The following is a 27,339-nucleotide window of genomic DNA, read 5'->3' on the forward strand; positions in this document are numbered from 1 at the left end:
AGACAGCTGCCGTGATGGACGGGAGCACTTACAGCAGCTTTAAGGGCGTGATGGTTTTGTTTCAAGCATCACTTGAAACAAGAATTCATTGGAAATGACAAGTGAGCCCTGTTTGTCTGAACCTGTATGTGACCCTGACACAGGGGTGGAGGAGTAGGAGGCGTTCCAGTTACTTATTAAACTCCTGTACTTGCACTTCTCACTGAATCCCGTCAACTGACTGCTTATTGCGAATAAACACAGACAAGCTGCGTGTCTGAAAGCGAGTTTACCAAACATTTTTCATCTTCCGATCATTCATTGCCAAAGCAAAGCTAAAACTTTGCCACACCGGTTTTCCCCCATGTAACTATTTACATGAGCTTCAGCAAAGTTTTGCCTTTCGCTGAACATTCAGCCCAGTTTTGGGGGAACGTCTCCTCAGTGTGGAGACGCAGCCACAGGCCCGCGTGTGTGTGTGTGTGTGTGTGTGTGTGTTGTACTACACTGTGCCTTCCCCGAAGAGTGCATCCCCTGGTTTTCACCTGAGAGAGAGCATCTCCAGAGACTCCTCTCTAATGATCACAGAGTGTGCGCTAATGAGCCAGTTTAGTGGGGGAGTCCACTGAGAGATGGACACACACACACACACACACACACACACACACACACACACACACACACACACACACACACACACACACACACACACACACACACACACAAACAGAGTTTTTGATATGATCTGATACTCTTTTCTGCAGCAGATGCACTTACAGCATATTGCTCATATGTAACACAACATTTCTGATTTTTTTCTACATGCCACACACACATGCACACCCGCTCACACACACACATGATTATGCAGGCACACACAGCTGTTGAGAAGTTTTGCTCAGTTAGTTTTGTTATTACAGGCCAGCTGTCTGCCCATTTCCTAGAGTCAGGAACATCTGTGTGCCCCCCTTCTCTCTTTTACTCACCTCCACCCCTCTCTCTCTCTCTCTCTCTCTCTCTCTCTCTCTCTCTCTCTCTCTCCCTCTCTCTCTCTCTCTCTCTCTCTCATTCACCCACACATCAGTGTGTGTTTCATTGTTAAGGGTGTATCAATGTGACAGGTAACAGAAATCCAAACTCCGGTGTGGGGGGTGGTGGTGGGGGACTCAGGGCTCAGGCAAATTGGCACCGTAAGAGCAATCGTCAGCAATCCTGTGTGTGTTTGTGTGTGTGTGTTTGTGTGTGTGTGTGTGTATCAAAGTGTTTGTTTGCCACCTTTATGCCAGTGTTCCCATTATATCTCTGCCTTCTTGGATTCCCCTCTCATTGTGAAAGCACACCTTTTGGTATTTTTTAGAGTTTGTATACATTTTCGTTTTATGTGTGAGTGTGTGTGAGGGTGTGTGTGTGTGTGTGTCTGAGTGTGGGTACGTGCACTATAGCATTCTAGACTATTAGGGGGCTGACTGAGGTATACAGTACAGTGCTATTGGTGGGCCAAAGATAAGCTTGGGGATTGCTGTGCTGCCAGGCCCTTTGCAGGCGCCATGATAATGCATTTCTCTCAGCCTCTGCTTGTGTGTGTGCGTGTGTGTGTGTGCGTACAACCTTTTATCTGTGTGTGGGCTTGTTTGTGTCTGTAACTTTCTTGCTGTGCCAGTAATTGTAGGTTGTAGCGTGACAGAACTTTGTCGTTTAGGTTTGACGTCTGCGTCTCTGTACGTGCAGTCCGTGTGCAGTATGTGGTTATGTGCTATTGAGGAGTCGAAGAGCTAATTACTCATTAAAATGTACTGGGAGTTTAAGAAATGAATCAAATAAAAATACCAAATATGGAATTTATATACAGCTTTTCTTCATTTCTTACCATTATGAAAAGAACCTTTTTGGGTATTTTATTTGTTGCTCAGGCAAAATGAACATTCTGAACACCTTGATGCCTGTTTTTTTATGAAGACCTTGTGATGTCCCTGGAATGACAAGAGACCCAGGTGCAAGTGTTGGAGAGCTTGAGATCAGTCCTGGTCTTAAAACTTCTCAAGACCACTTTTTGAAGGTCTGGTTCTCGTCTCAGAAACAACCTAAATTTGTAATCAGTATCAGACAAAGAGGACTGGAATCTATTTCAAGATCAGTTAAGACGACACAAATGCAGGACTATCACAGAATGTTTTAATTCATTCTGTACTTAATGATCGCTTCTGTAGAAAGACAGGAGTCACCCAGAGCCTCTGGTTGTGTAAGGTGGATGGTAAAACATGAACAAGTCTCCAAGTCTACCTCTACTATGATCTTTGATTATTTTATCTAAACATGACTTTAAGTACCTTATACATGTACACATATATGTATGTATATATATATGTATATACATGTATGTAAATATATGTATGTATATATATGTATATACATGTATGTAAATATATGTATGTATATATATGTATATACATGTATGTAAATATATGTATGTATATATATGTATATACATGCTCATGGGACTCACAGTGGTCTTGGTCTTGACTTGATCTCAACCCCTCAAAGTTTAGGTCTTGCCTCAGTCTTGATACAGTCTTGGTCTTGGTTTAGGTGGTCTTGACTACAACATTACAAAACAGTCCTGAAGAGCAGATAAGTTCAAACAAGCAAACAAATCAAAGCAGGGAGAAAACACCAAGGCCATCAGTCAATCAGTAGAACATAAAAGATTTGAACATTGACATAAACATTTGTAACGGATGGACAAAAAGTCTCACCCAGAAGAGCAACCTATTTGTGAGAACATGCATATGTTTGTGTGTGTGTGTGTGTGTGTGTGTGTGTGTGTGTGTGTGTGTGTGTGAATTTGCACCTGCAAATGATTCTCAGCAGCTTTTTCCCCCACGGCCCCATTTATTTGGAACTAGAAAGAGCCGGCCACCTTCATCAATACCTGCCTCACTCTGTCCAGACGTTCAGACACTTGGCTTGGAGTTCACTCTTTCTTTAATTACAGCTGTATATGTTCTAAAACTCCTCCCTTAAGAGCAACTAGTTTATTTGAGCTCAGTGCAGCCTTTGGACACTCTAACTTCCCTCTCTGTACTTTATTCTCCTCCTCTCTCCCCATCTCTCTCTCCTCCCAGCCTCAGTGTGTTTGTCTGGGTGCTGGGGGTGTGTGGTGGCAGGGAAATAACAGCGCTAATTTGCTTTTTTCCGCGGTGAAAAAACAATCTGTCTCCCAACCCGTCCCTCCGCAAAAAAAAGGGATACCAGAGCTCACACTTCTTCTAAGTTCTGCCATTCATCGCCGAGGGAACCCGATTAGTTGATGTTTAAGGGCTCAGAAGCAGCGCTCTAGGCTCCGTCATGATGAGTTTTGCTGGTTAGCAAGCTACAGCCGTGCACAGAAACAATAAGCTCTGTCTGCACAGGAAGTGAGAGTAGAACAGACGATGGTGAGAGGATGGGAGTTTATCATTTTGACATGAGAGTAAGAAGTTATCTCAGAAGGAAAAATGTACATACAAGAAAGAGTGCACGCCTGTTTCTTTAAGATTTGTTTGTCCTTACGTTAGTGTATTTGTGAGCCTCTCCTTCCATGATTGTTTGTTTTTGTTGTAATGTGAATGACTCATATCTGTTTCAGTGTGCCATTAATGAAATTAGAAAAAGATTGATGGCCTTTCCCTCAGTGCTAATGTGTATATTATATACTTTTGTTGCTCCCTGTGTATTCTTCTCTTGCTGCCAAGACAAGCACACAGCTCGCTACAGAGGACGACAGAGTGTGCATAATTGGCGGAAGCCCATTGTTTATAATTGGTTGTAAAAAGAGTTTTACCATCACAGTTTGTGTTTTTGATATGTTGTCAGTGTGAACGTGGCTAACCCCTCTCCGTCTTTTTGCTGCAGCCCTGTCGATGCTGCGGTCGAGTGAGGAGCAGGCCCCTGTCCCACAGAATAAGTTCATGGGCGACATCGAGGAGCTGGCTGCCAGCTATGAACGCAAACTCATCGAGGTGAACGCCGTCGCTTCTCATTCCTTATGGTCCTTACTACAATTCTGTGTCCCGGATGTTCCTTTTTCCAACTGAGGGAACACATTATTGTGAATTGGAGGGTTGTGAATGCATTACTTTTTTACATAACAATCTATTTCATTTAAAGGAACAGTGCAGCAGTTTAGGAGGTACTTCTTTTTAGTTGCTAGGAGTTTGATGAGAAGATGGACAACTTTTTTTTATGACTGAAGGCTACATATAGCTAGCTTAGCATAAACACCGGAACCGAATTTCTTACATATTGCACCTTTAATGCCTGCTGATGAGACTCCTGGTAGACACTGTCAGGACTAAGAAATAGCCTGGCACATAACTCATAAAAATGTGACAAACAGGTTAGTTTTTGTGTACATATTAAATGAATGAGATATGATGTGAATGTGTATAATGCGATTGTTTACTTTGAAAAGTGCCAGGCTCGTTGTTTCCAGTATTTTTTCTCAGATACACTAATTGCCTGTTAGCTCTAGCTTGTTTTACTGTGCTGACATTAGCATGGTATCAGTCTACTCATCTAACCCTAAAAAAGGCAAATCAGCGTATTCCACAAAATGTCAAGCACAATTTATATAATTACTGTTTATCAGGAAACCATGGTTATTTGTAGTCACTTTATATAAAATTGGGTCACATAACCCAGTTATGTCTTCATGATAAGGTCATCCTGTTTGCTCTACTGAAGAGGATAAACACGATTTTTCTGTCTCATTGTCCCTCTTTGTGTCATCTACATTCGCTCCTGTTTGCTCCTGATGAAGAGCACACTTCACTATATTGTTGCTTCAGCTGCTGCCACGCTGTGCAATGAGTGGTGTAGCAGCCACAGATCTTGTTTGTTTACAGTAATTTAACTTATATGTGATAATGATTTATTAATGCCATTGATCCTCTTGGAACCTTGCACGGAGAAATGCCTGAATAGGTCCAGGAGCAAGCTAAGTTAAGTAAAGACTGATAAAACACGTTTTAAAGTTTTTAGGGCTCGTGAGAGCCGTGCAGGGCCCGACTACTCTGTCTAAATAAAGGCGAAAATTGTACTTTCTGCAGCTGCATTGATTTTAAACTCTTAACAGCAACCAGAGTGGCTCCCTGAGCTGGTTCTCCTCAAAAATATTGATCACTGTGCGTGGTTAGGATCTCTAACTGGACATCGGGGCGTAATGTTACTGACTGTGTGACAGATGATGGGACACTTTCCTCTTAGATTGACCAATGAGGAAACACAAGAGTGACACAGGCAGAGGGAAGTAAAGATAACATCTGTGCATTGTAATGGGTGGTGAGGTGTGTGGGGGGGCTGTTACATGAATAATGAATCCACGGTTTTGTATTTTTTCAGTAACAAAAAATCCTGCCTGTGTTTGGCTAAACTGTGTTTTCACTTATTTATGCACATGTATGTGTGGTGCATTTTTAATGGTGTTTACTTATTTATTCGTGCATTTGCTTGACTGTCATTCTGTATCCGGTCTGGAGGACCTGTGTGGGACATAATCGCACCACAGGCTTTTCTCTGATCCCAGGCCAGCCAGGCTCTGCAGGTTTTTGTTTAGATAAGCCTGTCATGCAGAACTCAAGTGTTTTCCTGTCTCTGATACGTAACTAGTAACCTCGTGGAAATATATTAAAAGGTGAAAGTGGCTGAAGACGGTAGTGCTGGTTCCTCACCAAAGGACAGTATCTTAATGTCAGGATATTTTTTATTATTGTTCACAGTCAGTTTTGATATTTGTATGAAATGAGGAAAGGGGAGGGTAAAAAATGAAGTGTGGATTTTTAGGTATTAAATTGTCTATGTGTGTGTATTAATTCAGGCTCAGCAGTCCTATTGTCCGTCCTGATGCGAGGATTCATAAATTGTGTGATATACATGAGCAGCTGTCGACACTCCTGATTCAGCTGTCTCGCAGCAGCAACTGAGACAGAATCTGACCCAGCGAGGTTATTGATTTTTGAAAATGTCACATCGAGCCTTGTTGGATACATACAGGCCTGCCAGACACAAATAAATATTGGACAGCGCTCAGCCTTCGTTAATGTGGGAAACACGCCCGTGTTTGTGACCTACTTCAGTTTTAATTTAGTAATGCTAATGCTGTGTATTGACTTTGACTTGTTTGTATTTTAGCCAAGTCTCAAGGCACACTATGCTCTTTTCCCCCTCATTCTCTTCTGTTATAAAATGTACTAAGTCTCAAGATAAATGGTCTCGATTAAAGTTTTGAAAGTTCCAATTACTGATTTCAGCATTTAAGGCATAAAATGTGGCACTAAAAATTAAATTTAGATTTGGGGGGATAGTAAAGGGGATAGCTAACATTTTCATCTTAGCTAATATCTACCATCGCCCTTTTTACAGTACACATATCTTTATCTGTCGTCCAGCAGAAGACGTCCAATATTCACTCTCCTTTTTGCACTTCAGTTGCTAATTGCTCCACTAAGCTAGTCCCTAACTTTGCTCTTCTGCTGTTTGGTGCTGGACAGGTAGTGTAGTAGCACTTCATCTGGTTTATTAGAGCTTATTTGCTGAAAACAGCTGCCATCTGAAAACACGATTAAGGAGAATGGAGTTTGCAGACCGGAACCACCCAAACAGTGAGCTCCAAAGAGAGAAAACACTCTGCAACTGAGGCAAACTGTTAACTTTTGTGATATCGGACTTGGATTTGGTACTATGACGAAAAGCACATTTAACACTATACGTAGTCACTTGATCCACTGTTATATTCATCACTGTGACTTTAGTGGCATTTTTGTGATTTATAAGAGGCCTGAGTTCTCTTATAAATCACGTTTTCTTTTTCTTCATTGCTTCCTTCCTCCCTAGTTTTGCTCAGTTGAATAAGAACGTAGCCTGATGTGCTGCAGTGACTTGAGGAGGAAGCTTTTATTTTTACCCTCTGATGAGTCCAGGACCTCCTCTTCTCCTGCCGCCCTCTCACTCGCTCCTTCACTTCTCAGCCGTAAGAGTGAGAAAGCGATATGAGGTGTGTTCATGAACGTGTGCATTCAGCAGATGTGCACAGTTTTGACCAGATGAGTGGGGCTTTCTCACATGAATCCACATGGATGTCTGATCTAAGTGGCTTTAAAAAGCTATCAAGAGTAGGAGGACACTTTAACATATCCCAATGGACCAGTGCCTGAAATGAAAATGAGCAGAGTCAATGAAATGATTAGAAAGGAAATGAGTGAAAGACAGATGGAGATAAAAAAAAAACCAAAGAGGTAAGAGAAGTGAAACTACAACTTGAGGGTATAATGGCATAAGTATTTTAATTTTCAACTTTATTGCCTGGCGCTTTTAATTGTCTGTGAGTAATAAAAACAGATTACATAATGTGGTTAACATGTCCAGGAAGGCTTCTGAGAAACAGCACAACTGCACAACATTGATCTGTGAGGCCTGAGTGATAAGGAAAAGGTGGGCAGGGGGAGGCCTCTTATCAGTGCACACAAGCTGTTGGTGTCAGGCTGAAGGAGCCGTCGAACCATCGTCTTCAACATGTGAGCCTAGAAATCAGTTGCCCTCACCTGAAATTTTTAATCACTTGTGGAACTAAAAAGATAAAACCATTGATTTGGCATTTTGTTATTATTACTGTATGTGTTGCCCTTTGTTATTGATTCATGCCAGAGTGTTGTCAATATTATTGTTGTCGATGTAAATTGTCATAGGGTCAGAATACAGCCACAGGCTAGCAAACGGAACTAATGAAACAGGAATTCACAGAAAAGAAAGATTTCTCTGAAGCGGTAAAGTAGAGAAAAAAACGGTTTTAAACGACTTCTGGCTATTACTAAACATATGTTCATATGTATGTGTGTATGTGATATAAATATATATATGGAAAACAATTGATAGAAAGTCTCAGTCTGCAGTTGCAGCTAGAAGGTACAAGGTAATTTAATCGTCATTATACAACACAGGGTTGCATAACAAAATGGAAGGCGATGAACTCCTTCCCACTACATAGATTACAGAATATATATGCAGTTATTTATATACAAATGTAGATACACACATAGTGCATCTTTATCTTTTGATAATATGGTCGGCATCTTCACATCAAAATTACAGTTTGCAGTCCTCTTCAGCTTGTCCTGCAAACTGCAATATGAATACTGCTAAAATCCCCAAAACAATCTGGCTAAATAACAGTCTACATTATATAGAGACAAAGTGATGGTTTATTTATGTTATATAAAAAAATACATTTTTATCCTTATGGGCCACGAAAACCTGTGTTCTCTCTCAGCTTCTTAATATGACTTGTTGGGTTCTGATGAACCAACCAAAGACATTAATAAGGTGCTCTTTTTTCATTTGCCAAGTTTCCGTCTAAATGTAGCGCAGTGTTGCAAAATTAAAATGCTAATTAATACAAGTTTCCATCTACCGCTGTACTTGAACAACAAGATAAGCAGGCAGTGGAGCTTAGTCTCCAGCTGTCTGACATTAAACCAAGAAAAATGCAGGTATGGACAGTAGTGCTGCAGGTGTGTGAGCTGACCAATCAGAGGAGACTGGGTATTTGGGAGGGGGGCCCTCACAGAGACGAGCGCTAAAACTTGTCAGACAGAGGGAGAATACTGATAATGCTGCAGCACTGGACGATACGCTAGAAAATGAGCATACTATGCCTCCTTTTAAGTGGATGGGGCTCAGCTCGGAGACGGTGATGTCATGTTCTTTCATGCATAAATCAGCATTTGGCAACTTTTGAATCATGAGGCATAAGATGTCAGTTGGTAGGTCGTTTTATTACTGTACATCACACATGATCAAAGCACACCCACACAGTCCCGATGAAGCGGATCAGCGGAGTGTAGATGAATAATATCTAACAAGGTTTTTTTTCTGCTTTGATTTTGCTTGTGTAAGCATGGAGATTCTCATGAAGGCTGTGAAGATACATGAAGTAGCTTGTGTGACTTTTGTGGGTCTCAGTCGAGGACCATCATATTAAACGGGTTACTGTAGTACGTTTAGTTCTCAGTGGTCCAGCACAATTGCCTGAAGAGATGGTGTCCCTGTGCAGACAAATACTGTTTTGTAATGTGTCAATTTGGATTGTGAAAAAAAAATGTGTTACAATACTTGAAAGTGTTAACCATAATACAGACTGGAAGCTGAGAAACCTCAGCAGCTGTTCATAAAAAAACACAAACAAACCTGTGCAGAGGTAGTAAGTGATGGTCAGTCACTGCTACAGAGCAACATACTCACGATACCCGTGGATGTAAATGATTAGAAAGCAGCTCAAACTAAAGCCTCGTTACATTATACAGTCGTGTTATAAACCAGCTTGTCTGTTGTTCAGCAGTCGTCTGACTCACATCCAATAAACAAACAGACTCTGACTACATTAGAAGTCTTGTGACTATGCCGCTGCAGTTGAAGCAGAAGTTTTTTTTTTTCCCGGTTTTGTTTTCCCATGGTGTATTTTTGTATCTGCTCTGTTGTATTGATAAGTAGAGGGAGAGTGCTTTTGGAGGATAATGAAGAGATATGGGTCAAAACTTCCAGTGGGATCAGGGATTCTCCCTTTGATCCACAAGCTCATTAATTAACCATAAACAACATCAAGAACACGAACAACAATTACAAGCCACCGACTCAGAGTCTCCTCTGCTCGGAGAGGACCGGCAGTAATAACTGGGAGGATGTGAACAGATATGCCTGTATAACGTCTGTTGTCTTTGCTGTGTAATGCAAGTGAATGTGACTCTTGAAAAGCCAAAAATACTGCATAATGCATGCTCTTGTTCTCAGAATAATGCAGGTGAATCTGCTTTGAAGTGTTCACACACACTCAGAGAACAAAAGCCTTTTCCTAGGCCTTATTAAATTAGCTTTCGCTGGAATCATTTTTTTTTTTTTTGTTTCGTAAGACTCCATGTAAGGATGTCCATGTTCAGAAGAGGAGAGTATTAGTCGAAATCTTTTCTAACTAATGCCTTTGGATGCAAAACGCATAATGCCATGATGATTTCAGGTTTTCAGTTACGATTTGTAGGCATTTAATTCCTCTTTGGATTAATCAGTGAAGACCTACAGCGCTTTATTAAAACTTAATGCCCCTGCTATGGAGCTTAAGGATGTGCATGTATGTCAGAGTCGTACAGTTCATCTTGGCTACTTTTAGTATTATTTCAGAAATGATGTGGTGGAGTCTTGCTTGTCGGTACTTAAGTGCTGCAGCGGGATGGTGAGGTTTGAAAGTTTGTTTGAAACAAGTTTAATGTAATTAGATATTTGCAGGCCTTGTATTCTGTTGGCTAAGAAGCCTTTAGTTGCTACATTTCTCAAGCTCACCGTTCTCGCGTGGCGCATTCACATATTACAGTGAATATCATCAAGTCAATTTTTAAACAGTTGATCCGTAATTGTAGACAGAGGTAGACAAATGCTTGTTCTCATTTCTAGCCCACAACCAGCAATTTATTTTACCTGAATTGAAAAATTGTGCTGGAGCATTTTATCAGCCGTTTCTAGCTAGCTAATTAAGCCAATGCTAACACCATGAATTGAATGAAAATGCCACCTCCTAGCTGGCTGCTTTTGTGTTTCAAGCCGGCTGGTTTTAAAATGTGTGTCTCTAAGAGTGTTAACCCTATCAAGTAACTAACCCTAACTTAAACTGTGACTGTGGCGTGCAATGCTAAATAAATAAACAGTACTGTCCATTTGCACGATAAAACCTCTTAATCTTAAATAACAGTCTGGTCTTCTAGTTTTCCAAGTCAGGTTAATCATTCTAACACTGCTGTTTGGCTGCTGGGTTCACATATTTGATGATGCAGTATTTTCAAACAGCGCAATAGTTGCCAAGTAAAAGGCTTTTATGATGAAACAAAGCAATGTGTTTGAATGGCAAACCGTCTTGGGTGAAGTGTCACCTGAGTTTAAATGTCCCCAACTCCAACAAAGAGCAAGATAGAGCTGCTAATGTTGGCTTTTAACAGTGATAGCATCCAGGATTAGCACACACAGTTGTCAGAATACTACACAGTGGCATGTTCTGGTTTTATACATTACCAGCAACCCCAAAAACTTGTGTGGGATTAATAAGCTAGTAGCCTCGTTTTTACTACTGTCGATTGAAAGCTGGTTAGCCTGACATGCTAACAACTGCAGTTTACTTTAGAGATGATAAACACTCTTTACACTGTTGCTCTGGGTTATTTAGTTTGGAAAGGTTAAAATACAAAAAAAACACACACCTGTCTGTTCTCCTTTAAGATTCAAGATTCAAGAAAACTTTTAATGTTAGATATTGCTTCTCCATGACAGACCAGCCATGTGTATTTATGGTTGCTAAGCTATGATGGGAAAATCATAATGACTGAACAAGTGAAAACTACTTTACCATGTTTCTACAGTTATCCTACTGGCTGACTGCTGTTTAATCTGCTGTCTTCATACAGCCATAGTCCTGTCAGTGTATATTCAAATTTGGGCTGTTGATAGTGAAAGCGACTGCTTTTTGAATGTAATCCTAATCTTAATCTGTCCAAATACTTTTGGCACGCGTAGACTGGGAGAACCGGCTCTAAGAGACGGCTTTAGTACTCTCGGTGTTCATCTGGTTGTGATGAAAATACCCCGGAACCAAAGCTGGCAGACTGTACTTTAACACTGTCATCACTGCGGCGTGTCAAAGTAATAATACCGCATAACAAAAAAAAAATATCCAAGTGCTCCTGGAGCTTTGCTGTATGATGCGGCCATGACAAAGAGGTGCGTCTGTACCACGGGCCAGATTTAGCCTTTTTCTATAAACTCCTTTCTGTCCTTTCTGTCGGTCCATCTGCCGCTCTCATGTGCTCACACTTCTTAGCTTGTCTCTCTCACTCTCTCTTTGTATCGTTTTTCCACCTCGGTTCAGAGTGGACAGCACAGCTTGTGATGTCTATATTGGTCCTTTTCTCACCCTCTTTTTCTTCCTCTTTTTTTTTTCCGTCTCTCAGCCGCGTCTCTTCATGTTTAGGAGCAGCTGTGCTGAAGTGAGTCAGGAGCGCCGATAGAGACACAAGCTGCATTTAGATTTACAAAGTAACTCAGTATTGGCCATATTCCCTTTGAGGTCTCACCCAGTTTAAGATGTTTAAATGAACCTTTGATACCATGCGACTGCAATGGGTCTCCCTTCTGCCATGAATAAAAAAGACATGAAAGAATTCTCCTTTCAAGTCCCCGTGTCCTGCCCACTATGAAATGGTCCCGGTTGTAAAATGAATACTTAGAGCCTTTAGGTTTTATTTAACATCACATGGCATGGTGACGTATCCTGAAGATATAATTTGTTAAGAAATGGTTCAGTTGAATATGTTATGAAATGAAACACAGCATATAAAATGAATGACGTTGCATTCTAAAATATGTGCTGTATAACACTATCATTGGTAGCAGTCTGGCTCATGATCTGTGTTGCACTGTATTTGTGTTTTGTTTTGTTAAGTTTTGTAATGGTATCACAACAATTTTAGAGCATGTGTGCCCTCCTTAAAATTCAGCAGTGAATACACTGCATTAGGATGTTTCTCTCCCTGTAAAAACGTCTCAGTTGCTCGCAGCATCACTGTAAAAGCCTGTCTGCTTCTTACCTGTTTGAACACACTGTTTAAACCAATTTCACCGTTTACAAGTTTTATTAAAGAGTATAGGATATTGATGGTGAACATGTGAAATTTTACAACTCTAGCAAACAGTAACTAACATCGGCTACTTCTTTGGAGAAAGAAAAATAGTGGAGAAAGTCAACCAGACTCTGTTTAAAAAAACGCTAAATTCTGAGACATGTTGATTAGGAGAGACTGCATAAACTTAAAGGAACGCTGTATACAACTTATTCTTAACTATGTAGACCTACTTGTTCATTCGGCACATTATATCTTCATTTAAAATTAAGCCTTATTTTCAAGACTTTGTTCTCACTAATGTCGCTCCCTCTCTCGCTCACTCGCTCTGTAGCTTGCTTGACCACCGCTAATCTCTCTCTGTGTGGCCACCTTTGAATGGAGTGTCCACAAACAGTGACAGACTAAACCTCCATAGCATACCTTTAGAATAAAAGCTATAAAAAGAACGGAAGTGTCTGAGTCCAGACAGAAGCCCTTGATGCATGTCTCCTGGTCTATCACCATAGCAACGAAACCAATTTTTCGTCAAAAACACAAATCCGTGCTTCGATGGGAAGCGGCAACAGATGCCAACATTTCTGGAATATTTTAGCTAAATCAGAATGAGCATGAATAAACCATTACCTGAGAGCCAAGGTTCATGTGCACGTTAACACTGTATATATAATCACTGTATGTGACCCTGTGCACTGATATCAACTCTACCCTGTCCTCGCTTTATGTCCTGCTCTGCCCTGCTCTTGCCACTTGTCCGTCCATCTTGTACGCTGACATGTTTTCATATTTTTTTTCCATCCTCTTGACCTCATTTTTCATTCACCCCATTCACCGCTTGAGTCTCGTCTAATTAAGGTTATTAGGTTTTGGGTCGGCTATATCACTGCTCCTCTCTCGCTCTCCCATTCTGTCTCCGGCTCTTTTTAGGGGGGGCTCCGCTCAGCCAAGGCTTTCTTAGCCTTTTTTATTCAGGCCAGCTCAGCTTGGCACAGCTCAGATCAGATCATACACAAGAGAGAGGAGAGGAAGAGGCACAAAGAGATTCAGTAAAGATGGGAGAGGAGCGCAGAGGGTGGAGGATAAGGCGTTGTGTGAAGGAGGAGATTGTGTGTGAGTGTCTGTATGTGTGCTTTTGGTAACAGTGTGATGGTATGAGTGTGTTTATGTGGGAGAGGAGGGCGGTCAGCAGCACTCGGGTGGCACTTCACTGTGATGACTCCAGCAGTGTTGACAGTTGCATCATGCTAAACCAACCCTGCAGGCCATAAGAAGTGGTTGATAACATACAACAGTTTGCATCACTGCTCTGCCTCTGGTCCACATTTTTAGTGTATTGTGTAAAAAAACAACCCTTGTCTCCATATTACATACATACCTTTTGTTTGGCAGATCACATCATCACTATGTTGAAGTTGGAGCCAATAAGAGCTGAACTGACCACAATTTTGTTTTTGTTGTTTTGGTCCTGACAGTCTCCTCACTGTTACAAAGTGTTCAATATGCAGTACACTTGTCATTACTGAACATATATGAGTAAGGTCAGTAAATTATATCTCTTACTTAAAGTCGGTATACTGTGGGCAGTATGAATGTATTTATTTAGAATCTCTTTCCACCTCCCTACACTTGTATTTTTATGGTAATTTATTTGCCAAAAAGAGACGAAACACAGTGAACAAGGTCAATGAGATTTCATTGCTAGCAGTAATTATTTATTTTTATTTCTATAGATTGCATGATAATATCAAATTTCTTTTGCCACGATATTTGTGTAGTAAAAAACTGATTGTGACAGCCCAACATAGACCTACTGAATGTTTGCCCCTACATAAAATCCCACTGATTAAAAAAGTATCATAATCATACCACAGGGATCTTCTAACTAGTAATCTCAGGTTAACAATGAAGCCTCTATATCACCCACATAAGCATATGAGAGCATCAACTACAATTTGGGCTATTTTTATGTCATTATCATATGTGATTTATCCAGGTGCGATAAGGTCTTATAAGCTTATCCAGGTGATATAGAGGGGTCATTATTAAACTGAGATTATCAGACATTATTTAAAAAACGTTATTTCAGGACACTATAACACTGAGATTGTTTCATAACTAGTTAAAAGATCTCTGTAGCATGAGAAGATACTTTTCAATCTAATCAATTAGATTTTGTGGAGGATTAAACGGGGCAAACAGTCAGTGGATCTATGTAGGGCTGTCACCATCAGACTTATCCAGGTTGGATAAGACTATTAAGAATATGTTTTATAGCAGAGTGCTGAGGATGAATCGAGGGTGCTCACTGCCTGTGAAAAGAAGCTTAATCTTACAAAGCCTCAAATATACTGAATCGACATGAATACTGAAAAAGAAGAAAGGTAGAATTAAAAATGCCTTTTTCTTTTACTTGCTTTTAAAACTAATTCACATCCTAGCCAGATAAAGATCTCTGGAAACTGGGCTATTGCGCTCATACCGCTTTTGTCCCAGGGGCCACAGGTCGTCTTGATGCCTAACAAACAAAAAAAATATATCTCTCCCCTCATGAAACATTTAGAAAGCTATTTCTTTTATCAAGATCTACATTGTTTACCTCCCTGTTTGCTAGCTCATAGTCTTCTTCTTCTATTTTCACATTCCTGAATGTGTAGCACATCACTAGTGTGCCTGCATACTGTATAAACAGACATACAGACAAAAATTCAAACATAATCAACAGACAGTTATGTTGTATAAGTGTAGCCCCGATATCAGCTGAAGTTAGCATGCTATCCACTTAGCCCCAACTGAGCTAACTAGCTAATGGCAGCAACACTTAGCAGCATTTAGTGGTTATTCTGGTCATATGCTGCCCACTAGTTCTCTGGTGTACCATAGTGCACTTTAAGTCAGGAAATACACTTCAGTTCTTCTCATGAGACTGCAAAGAGACCTGTAAACATGAAGCTGATTATTCCTGTCCCGTTCTTGTCCCAGAGCATTTCATCACTGGTCACTTTTGCACCTGATCTTTGATAGCATTGTGTTTTCAGAAGCTTCCTGTTCGCCTGCTCATCCATGGCCTCCAGGCTTCTGATCAGTCCTGCAGCCTAAAGCAGACAGCAGCAGTCTGTCAGGCTTCTACTTAGCTGACTTGTTGAACTGTCAGGTTCATGGTGATGTTTTTATGGTTTCACACTCAGAGCTTTTCAACTTGAACCTGGTTTCGCCTTGAAAAGAAACTGTAAGGCAGTCCGTTACCTTCAAGACTAACAAGTTTTCACTCGGGTTGTGAGTGTCAGGTGAAAAGACTTGGTGAAAGCAGACACACATGCGCTGTATTCTGACACGCTCGCAGCTCGTTCATTAAGTTTTGTTTGTGTGCCACGTCCTTTGGATCCAATTTATGTCATTGTCTGTCATGTTTTTCTTTTTTGTGTTCATTCTTTGTTGTCATGCCAACCGTTAAACTCCAAGCTTAACTCAATCTGACAGCACCCTTTAGCGTTTGAAGTCTCCATAACTCCCTTGCGCTGCCCTGATCCCTTTTTCTTTCTCCATATATTTTATCATGTGAATGGAGATTTCTGCAGCCACCTATTGGCCCATGTCCTGCAGATATTTACTGCCTGATGCAAGCCTGGAGCAAGCCTTTTGGTGGCCGTGACTAGCGAAAAGACCTACCAGAGAATAAGATAATGCAACTGATTAATGTCGCTTGCATGTTAGGTCCAGGCGTGAATGTGAGGACATTGAAACCAGTTGGGCGTCTTTCATTGTAACAGTAGAGACGACAAACACTAGCACATAACCACTGCTTATTATAGACAACAATTTGTCTCATATACCCCGTTCACGCAAGCTGAAACGCATGTGCATACACACACCATACTGTAAATGCAGACACACACACACACGCGCGGTTGGAGAGTGACAAACTGATTAGCTCCCTCTCACTGAGAATTAATTGGGTTTCTTCACGCTTAAAATTAATTCCCTCTTTTATAATGTCCCATTTAAGCGTCGTGGCGGTTAAATAAATAGAGGTGATGGATGGCTGCTGTGCCGAGGAGTGTTTTGGCGTGTAACCATGGGCGTGCACTTCCTGTTCCCTGACTGGAGAATGACGGGAGGTGACATGTGTCCGCCGGACCTGGCTGAAATGTGACTCAGAAGCGCGTTTGTGTCCCCCTTCTTGGATACAAACAGACACATTAAGATGTCAGGTTCGGGGATTCGTTTTTGAGCCGCAGACGTTCGTGTTTTACGCTCTGAGATTACCATCGGCTGTGTTTTATTGCTTTGCGGCTCCATCTGATGCCGAGATTTCGAAAGCGTCAGTCGTTCAGAGACATGTAGATATCGACTGAACACGTTGATATATCTGTCATTCGGCGAAAAATAAAATGTGGCAAGGCAGGGGGGATCAGCGGGGCCCAAAGGGTTTCATGCAGTATGATTCCCATGTTTCAGGATTTTAAAGTGAAATACCTCCAGTATATGTCATCCTTAAGTAAAAAGAGGTACCTGCAGTTTTTTGTGTTAAAGTGATCAGCACTGAAAATCTGCTACCAGCGACTGAAGGCCTTCCACAACTCCCAGACTTTTCTGCAGCCTCACTGGATGGATTACTGCCTATAGGTTGTGTTTGACAGTGGAGGGATTTAATAGCCCGCCTGAGGATACACACATTGTTATTCGAATCATAACTTCTGAGCTATGATGAGCTGCAGTAATAGCGGTTATATGGAGAAACAAAGACAGGCAGGCTCGCAAATCAAAGCCGGGACTGTTTGGTGAATCTTTCCGTCGTTACAGCAGCCGCTGTGTTGATGAGAGGGGCTGAATGCTGACAGGAGAGTCCACTTACTAGTGCTATGATATAGACAAGAGTGGTTTTTATCGTTACTTGTGGTTTAATTAGTACTGTTTATTGGAAGTGCACTGTCATTTTATGCGTTGCAGTCTGTAAAGTCATGATGTCCCTTATTCTGCCTGTGTTGAACACACAGTTCATGGTATTTACGGGTTCCATTCAGTGTTTTAATATTCTCTCTCTGTCCAATCAGGGTTTTTGGTGTCTGTTGCTACAAATGAAGCAAATGAATGTATGTGAATGTATGCAGTGAATGTGCCCGTCCAGAACCTCTGCGCTGCAACCCTATATATGGAGTCTCAAGTTGGTGTTATCTGAAGACACCAGGAGCAACATTTAAACATCCCCACCTAAGTTAGCAATGGTGTGTGAAAGCTGTCATAATTTAAGAAAACAGACAGCAGACCTCCCGACGAGTGTAATCTGTGCTCCTGCGGTGGTAAATTCTGCAAATCTCCATCAGGGCCGCTGTTATACTGAATACCTTCACTCTGGAATAAATTTACTCCATTCATTCTTTTCGAACGTTCATGCATAAACTGATCCTTATGCAACACGTTTGATTTTGCCCATCATGCCCACAAACATTTGTTTGAAGTTGGAGGTCAAAGGATGAGGCATGTTTTCTTCTCTTCTTTTTATCAAGATCCCCCACAAGCATCACCAGTCCAAGCACTGGCTAGTCTCCCTCCGTTCCACCCCCCACATACAGTCATATAAGCAAACACAACAAGCAAACCATCTCATCTCAACAAATCGAAAGGTAGATAGGGAAGAGAAACAACACTGTCATCCTTTCAGTAAACACAAAAATAATAAATCTAAAATCCACAAAAAAATCACAGCAAACTTGATTTCAGCACTCAGTTAAATACATGTCTTAATTATTTGTAATTGTAACTCTTTCTCTGATTGACAGGTTTAAATTATAGTTAATCCTTCGTACGCCCTCACATGTTTGAGTCCAAGAAAACTGGGTATTGAAATGATTCCAACGCCACGGGTAATTTGTAATTTCACCCAGATAAACACACTTACACCATGTTATATTTACAAAACACAAAATTCAGTTGTGGTTCCACAAACATTTGAAGATACTGTTGTTTGAACTGATCTTTACCATTCTCTTGAATAATATGCAGTGTAATTGAATTGCACCTTAAATAGATCCTGTAAGTAACTGTTGTCTGTATAATACTTGTATATGCTTGGGGTTAGTATGACTCATCTGTCTTTTCCATATCGTGTTTGCTAATTGTTATGAGCAAACTGAGAGAAAACCTTTTTTTTTTTTTTTTAATCCTTGTTGATTTTGTAACGAGTCCATTACTGCCAAAAATCGACAAAACAAAGGTGGATCTTTGATCATCAGGCTCTCTTTATTTGGAGGGAGGCAGCTGAAGGTCGGGGGGTACTTCATTGCCACTATGAAAGACTGAATTCAGTTACCATGTGACATGTTATGTCATTACTGCGAGTGTTGTTTCAAAAGAATAATAAACATTTTGTGAACTGGGCTTACTCTGCTTCCATGCTTGTCAAATAAAAGACTACAGCTACAAACTGGTCAGCTTAGTATAAAATCTGTCTCTGCCAGAAGGTAATCAAATCCCCCAGCCAGCAACTCTAAAGCTCGCTGATTAACATGCTATATTGCACCTGTATTTGGGGCATTTAGCAGACACAAAAATGTGTAGCTGTCCTTTAATAGGGGACTAAACTGTAGCTGGGATTGAAATGGGCAGATCTGTCTTGGAAAAGAGGATACCAACCTCGATGGAACCTACCGGGTTAGATAAAGATAGAATATCAATGAAGATGAACGCCCAACAGCATCAGAGGTGCTACACATTTGTTGTTGAAGAGTCATCCTGATTGTCACCTGTAAGTTAGTGCGGGTCCTGGCTTTCATGCTTTATTGTCACGGTTTTGAATTTTTCAGATTCAAACTCGTAAATCTACTTCAGCACAAAACTATTTTGCGAGGCATTCAGTGTCTGAAGTGTTGTGATAAATCAAGTTTATTATGCTCATCATCCCTGTTGTTGTTATTACATAAGAAGCCTCTTCTCCTTTATGGCGGTGTGTGGGCTCCTAAATGGAATGTGAATAAGTTAATGTTTTAGGGTCGGTGTTGGAGCAACGGCGCCGCAGCGACTCGGATCACCTGTCAGCCGGCTGCCGCGCTCTGCCCAAGTGACTGTGACAGCAGGTGTCCTCCAATACAGCACAAGTGTGTGTCACAGCTGTCAGTCTCCTAACAGAGACCTGTCCACACTGTCCAGCACGGTTAGGCAGACGAGCGCGCGCACACACACACACACACACACACACACAGCCAGATTTGCATGAGCACATGCATACGCGCAGATGTGAATAACACAACGTCAAGGTTAGTTAGACCTGATGACAATTGATTATCAGGCTGGCAGGAGTCTGACTGTTTAGGATATGAACTGGTTTCACCCCCCCCATATCTCTCTCTCTCTCTCTCTCTCTCTCTATGTCTCTCTTCCATTTCTCTCTTCCATTTCTCTCCCCATGCCTCCCGTCTCTGTCAGGGGTTTGACTGTTTCCCAGAATCTGTCTTGCTGTCAACACGCATTACGTTTCACCTGGAGTGCTTCTGCCTTTTGTGTGTTAAAGGGAGGCTGAGAATTGTTGTTTTGTTTTTGTTTTTTTATGTTCTCACACAACACATAGAGTTTTCACATGATATTCTATTGTCCGTTATTGTACATCATTTTAGGTTGAATAATAATGTTCTTCAGGATGATTCATTTAAGTACCTTTTTTGTGTGTTTTGTCCCTCTGTGCTCGTGTGCGTGTGTGTGTGTGTGTGTGTGTGCTCTGCAGGTAGCCGAGATGCATGGTGAGCTGATCGAGTTTAATGAGCGACTGTACCGTTCCCTCATGGCCAAGGACCACCTCATTGTCCAGATGAGACAGGAACTGATTGACCTGAGAGGACCGGTGGGTGACTGGACATGCAAGCGCACACACACACACACACACACACACACACACACACACACACACACACACACACACACACACACACACACACACACACACACACACACACACACACACACACACACAGTGATGTCCCCTCTCCTCTGTTTTCTCTGCAGGTTTTCTCTTTTTCCCTCCAGCCTTCCATCTCTGTCACCCTGCCATTTCCCTGACTCTCCTCCTAGTGATTTTGTTTGATTTTCATCTCCACTTTGCCCTGTTTGTTTTGTCCTCTGCTCATTTTTCTCTCCGGTCAATGACTGCCAATAACAGTTAACCGCATTTTGCTTGAAGTTGTCATCTGTGAGACTCCTGTTCTCATTTTTCTATGACGCTGCTGCACGGCAGTTCCCAGATACAATCTGTCAGTCAAACAGTGTGTGCTCACGTCTTTCTACTTTTCTGTTGATGAAGTTTGATTTTTCTGTGGGCGGTGCTCTTTTGGTGCCTGCTCTACCACAGCAGCTATCAGTGCTAATGCTATCTGTCCATTTTTTCAAACAAACTACTTTCCCAGCCACTTTCAAAGTTGTCCTCTACAAAAACAACAAACACACACACAGAATGCCAACATCTGGTCATGCTCAGGAGAGCTGGAAGCAGTTCACACACACACACACACACACACACACACACACACACACACACACACACACACACACACACACACACACACACACACACTGTCCACAGAGGCAATGATGGGAGCCACAGGCTGAAGATAGGACCTCTTATCCCCCAGCTTCAGCCCTGCTCTGCTGGACCACTCACTCCCTCTGTGTGTGTGTGTGCGTGTGTGTGTGTGTGTGTGTGTGTGTGTGTGTCCGTCCTGCTGCATGCTTTCGGCTCCCAAGAGCTGCTGCAGTTGACCAAACCCGGGTCACTATCTCACTGTCTTTCTCCTCCTCTCAGTCCTCTGTTTCTTTCACTATGTGTGTGTTTTATTTGTGTGTGTGCGTGTGTGTGGCTCGTTGAGCGTTTGATCAAAGCCTGGAGGCTTTAGACCCCACTGAAGGTTTAGATAGTCTCTGTGGGAGAGCTGAAAAGCTGACAGACCTGCTCCTGACAAGAGAGACGGAGGGAAGACTGATGCACACACATAAAATTACATAATGGGTGTCAGATTAGGATAACCACTGCTAACCACAGAGGATACTCGACATCACACACAAGCCACACTCATGTGCAACAAGAGGCAGTTCCAGATGTGCACTGATGTGGATTCCCAACCTGTTTCTTCCTCATGTATCTCCACAGCCCTGTCAGATGAAATCATGATCCTATGATTTACACCACCAGTCATGATTTCAGATGTGTTCGTTTCAATCAATTATAAAAATGATGCAATTTCCCAAGCTCATGTTGTCACAATATGTCTCATACAGTGTCATACTTGTTTGGTTAAGATCACAGTCTTTTAGCCAACTATTAAAACCTTTATCCATGACATTTAGCTTCTGTTTTCAATTACTTTTAGGAACCCATTTCAACCATTAAGGGGTAACTAAATGTTTAAGGACTGTCTTTCTTTTATTTCTCTCTCACTCATCATTAATCTCCCCCCCTCTCTTTTTTTCAAGGTTCCAGGCGATTTAAGCCAGACGTCAGATGATCCCAGCCTGTCAGATTTTGAAACGTAAGAATATTCATTTTACTTCTCCTCTAGAACTCTCTAACTTTCAGTCTTTCTATCACCCCTTCCCCGACCTTCCCCCTTTTTATATTGATTTCTACCAACCTCCTGGGTTTCTCTTGTTTTGTATCTTGCAAGTGCTACCTTCTAAAATATCTGCTCTTCCATCATAATTGTGTGTGTGTTATTCTTCCTCAAGTTTGCCTTTGAGCAGAGCTCAAACGCTGTTTGATTTCATACATTCATTCATTCGTTCCACTCCCAGATCGTGACCAAATTAGATTTCGAGGTGTTTTACCAGACTGAGCTGTAATTTGCCGTGGCTGTCCAAGCATACTGCTGACTAACTGTTGATGTTGCTGCTGCCAGTGATAATGATAATGATGATGATAATGACGATGGTAGTGAGGACGGTATGTTGTTTGTGTCACTCAGGGCTCATCGCGCTCTTATCAACGTGTGGATCCCCTCTGTGTTCCTGCAGGGCAGAGCTGCCAACGCCTACCACGTCTATCAGGTACATTCAGCGACTGTTATATCTCTCTGTCTGAGTCGTGTCCTCTGGTTACCAGGCAAAACTTGCAAGTACAGTCATCAAAAAGGGACATATTGCTCACAAACAAATGGCCATATTTATGCTGTTGCGATTTGTGTGATAACCTCCCAAGAGGATAAAGAAGCTGAGGAAAATGAAGAGTAAGTGAGTGTTAAGGGAGAAGTTTTTGTGATCAATTTGCTTGACTTAAGCAAAACAACGGAGGGATGGTGTTACAAGTTAATTAAGGCACAAGAGCGAGGAAACGAATGAGCCAGCTCTGAAATAATTATGCATTAATCCAAGTTTGTATGAATGCCTCATATTCAGTGTTTATTAACATTGTTGCACTCTAGGCTTGTTTTTGCCTCTCAACTCTTTGCTGGCTAGTGTTTTTTTTAATCAGCAGGGACAAACCTATTGTTAACCCAGCTAGCAGGGTAGCTCAAGGGATGCCAGTATTGGTCTGCTGGTCTGTCAGCACCAACACTTTTGTTTGAAAATCTGTCTCAACAAGAGAAAATATCTCAGCAAAAATTGCGGTGAAATGTGTGCAGTTATCCGTGGTCCCAGGGGATGAATCCTCTTGATTTAGCTAACATCACAATGTGGTCAAAGTGTGTTCTTAAGTAAATTTGCCTCTTAAACTGTTGGATTGATTGCCAGTTGTTTATTAGCAAATGCTAGCATGCCAACACACTAAAGTATGATGATGAACATCATGCTAACATTTTTTCATGTCAGCATGCTAATGTTAGTGCTTAGCTCAAGCTGCTAGGATAGCTTTTGACTCTTAAGGGCCACACCAAGAAGGTTAAATATAACAATAACTAGAAAGAGATCGTTTGTTAACTCAGCCAAAAGTATGAATGAAAAAATCATCTTCAAAACATGACAACCATCCTAAAAGAGTGTTGGATTCACCTCACTCACACCTGGGAAGAATTTTGTAAACCATATCCTTCTGGGGGTTTTCATACAGCAGTGACAGGCCATAAATATCAATTTTCCTAGTCTGTAGACACAGTTGGAACACACAGTACCTGCTTGGCGCCGCTGTTTCCAGAATGTTATCATTCATCAGTGTGGATGGTCACATTGTTGTTTTTATAGTTACTGCTATACTGTTGTGATCGTTCTTGCTGTGTGCTGCCCTTGTTCCTTGTTTTCCGAAGACTGGCTAAGATATGCTGTATGCCTCCTGTCATGTGAAAGAAATGGACGGAACGCTTTTCAGCTGAGAAAAGAATCTTCTCGAACATTTCTAAGATTGTATGTTTAAGGCTCCTTTTCAGTGATCTTTATCACAGAAGAAGAACTTTAAAGTGACTTTTTTGTGTTGTCACCCCTCCACCATAGCTGTGTCCCTTATCTCTGACTGGCATCTCTACGAAACCTTTCTAGACCAAAATCAATCCCCAAATAATGACGGCACTTCCCACTACAGTCTGTGCCATTTCTAAGTTTGTAGTCAAGTCTTATCATTGGCATTTACGCCAATGATGATGGCACAGCTGCACTTAATCAAAATAGTGGTACCTGAGCTCTGCGACAGGCGCTTATCTTAGTCAGGTGTGTTGAGAACTGAACTCGAGTGCGGCTTAACAAACCAAACTGCTGCTTTTTCTTCTATCTGTCAAGTTATCGAGCAAAGTAGACAACGGCGGCTCATTCCCTCTGTGACTGTTTCACTGTGTCTGTCACATTAACAAGGAGTTACACCTCAGCTCTCTCGCTGCAGCCGTCCACCGGTTCCCCCCATGAGACAGAAGCGCGCACGCACGCACGCACACACACACACACACACACACACACACACACACACACACACACACACACACACACACACACACACACACACAAAACAACCACACACTCAGACATTCAGTCCCCTGGTTCAGTTTGGTGAGACTGACAGAGTGGCACACATGCAGACAGCCTGTCGCACTAACACACATGAATAATCACATGTCCATCGTTGTACAGACACAAATATAATGGTCACTTGGTGGTATACGTACATACACAACACACAGACACACACAGACACACACACACATAGAAACGTGTGCAAGAGCAGGTACAGTAGACACACTTCTTCGTGCTGTACAGAACCACTTGAGAGACAGAATATCACACACACACACACACACTATCTCACACGCATACACACTGTGCTGTTATCTGCTCTGTAGCCGGAGGTACAGCTGTAACGTTAGTGAGGGGAAACCATATGGGACTGGAAGAGACAGGTGACACATCTTCAGCTCTAACTGATAGTCAGAACTGGCTGACCACGGCACTCAGCCCGGCTCAACTTATAAATAATAGATGTAAATTCACAACTCAGGGTTTCGAGCTGAGAGCTCCCTGACACCTTTTTCGTGTTATATCATCAACATCCTCCCGACAGGACAGAATCTTGTCAGTGGCAAATGAGATGCGTTGTATTAATTCCACTTGTTTGTGTCTCTTAAATCTTTAAACCTGCCTGCTTGGAACTTTGGTGTAGTGTATTGAAAAGCAGATGCTTTGATAAAAATATCTGTCCGTTTCTCAAAATGTGTGATGAAGATGATTTTCGAATTTTCAGGCATTGGCAGCAGTAAAATGCCCCTGTGGGAAGCAGCTTACTTTGAAATTGCAGCACAGTGTTTGCAAAGTGACTTGTTCCCTGCAATTTGCACGTTTATTTATGCAGGAGGACTTAAAGGTGAGTGGATTGTGATGGTACTGTCACAAAAGCATAGTTTTGGAGGATTCATTACAGAGTGATGTGGCACTTTCACTGCGTATTGCTGAACAGCCCCAGTTTGTGCCTCTCATGAAGTACCATTACGTTTGAGTTGAGCTAATCATCTGATGTTCTGAGTAAAATCTAAATGAATACCCTGTGATCCTTGATCACTTAGCAACACTTACCCAAAGGCAGTTCCACACTACATCCCTCTCTAAGGATGAAAACCTGCATTTTGATGAATAACACTTTTAACATGCTGTGCCTCTGTGCCCCTCTCAAAATATACGTTCCTGCTCACCCTCTGCAAAGTGAGCCAAGTTGAGAAAATGACTAAAAATCTTCACCCTTTCTCTTCCCACCTTCTCTACCTTGTATTGAAAACGTATCACTTCCTCGTTTTTTGATCGATAGGCTTGCACATTGATAGGGAACCATCATTCACTCAACTCATTGGTTTAATGCAATGTAAGTCTGCAGATCACTGCTGACATGACCCTGATGCAGACCTGCTGGTTGTGATGCATTGACTATTTTAGATATATGTGTGCTTGGATTGTTTTTGAAGGCTTGCATTTTACATTTTGTAAATTTCATAGGGGGGTTAGCATTGTCAGGAGGAGGAGGTCTTAACATTACATTATGCCATAACATTATTTCAAAAGTGTTTATCCTCAAATTATGTTGATATTTAAAATGTTTTAATTGTTTTTTTTTAACTAAAACTCTTACATATCGCACCTTTAAACATGTTTATGCATATGAATGTTATATAATCTTAGTTTTTCAATATTCAGTTTGACAGAAGGAGCAGGGACATATTGTATTGTGGAAAAGGGTGGTGCCTACATTACCCACAATGCAACTTACCCAGTGAGTGACATCACTGGAGGCAGTTTATCAGATTATATGAGGCTTCCACTGGGGCCACTAAAGGCTTCATTCTACTTTTTCTACATATGCACTCTACATATGTACTCTCCGAGACCTGTAAACACACTTCAATGTGTAAAATGGGTGGAGTTACCCTTTAACTTTGTGACTTAAAGAATTGGTAATATAGGAGAGGCTCAAACCAGAGCATGAAGGTACAGATTTCCCATCAGCAAACAATAAAAGAAGTCGATGTGTTCTTGAGAGTGGATAGATACTGTAATATTTTACCTGAGGAAACCCTGCAGTTTTCAAATGAATAAAAGATGATAATAGTTTGATCCAAACTACGTGAAACACATCAGAGTGTGCAGATTTCTGCTATGCTTTGGGCAATAATCAGTGTCCACCTGCAGTTCTGCATAAATGGATGGGGTCCAGCAATTGAACCTGAACATTTTCCATGTGTTGCACAGATTCAGCCTAATTTCTCCCTCTCGACGACGGTCTCTGTGAGACTGCTGTCCAGCCCTGGAGCGGATATAAAGCGCAGCCCATCTGGTGTATTGGATACTTCCCTTCCCAGAGCTATATTCGTCTAATGGCTCCCTATGGAAACAGCCTTTGTTCTTAGACAGGCTAATGGATGGCCAAGGTGACTGGAGTCATTGTTGTTAAGGTGAGGTGGTTGTGGTGATTGAACACTGAGCCAACAGTCTTAAAGACCGGAGAGTGTCATGGGGGAGCAGGCAGGGTTCTCTTTAAAATACCCTCAAGCGGGAGCATGGACTTTTTTTCTCAGTATTTTTCTCATTCTGACACACACACACACGTACGCACACACATGCACGCGCGTGCGCGCGCACACACACACACACACACTCGCATATGACTACAAAATTGAACCAATGATGAGAGCAATGAGCCATAGCTGAACCCAGAGAGAGGGTTTTGGGAGGCTCGGAGAGTGAGTGGGATTTTTCGAAGCTGGAGCCTAAGTTAGGTCACAGCAACCTTGTGGTT

General features: G+C 41.7%; 1 protein-coding gene across 1 annotated transcript in view; it reads left to right on the forward strand.

Annotated features, from left to right (window-relative positions):
- Window positions 1-27,339, forward strand: part of snx29 (sorting nexin 29) — a 140,419-nt gene that overhangs the window by 68,916 nt on the left and 44,164 nt on the right. Inside the window, exons 15-18 of the mRNA XM_037081641.1 lie at window positions 3,871-3,977; window positions 20,380-20,496; window positions 22,119-22,174; window positions 22,607-22,688. Coding sequence (XP_036937536.1) covers window positions 3,871-3,977; window positions 20,380-20,496; window positions 22,119-22,174; window positions 22,607-22,688 — 362 coding nt within the window. The remainder of the gene's footprint in view (window positions 1-3,870; window positions 3,978-20,379; window positions 20,497-22,118; window positions 22,175-22,606; window positions 22,689-27,339) is intronic.

Source organism: Acanthopagrus latus, chromosome 20 (genome assembly GCF_904848185.1).
Source record: "Acanthopagrus latus isolate v.2019 chromosome 20, fAcaLat1.1, whole genome shotgun sequence".
Taxonomy (NCBI): domain Eukaryota; kingdom Metazoa; phylum Chordata; class Actinopteri; order Spariformes; family Sparidae; genus Acanthopagrus; species Acanthopagrus latus.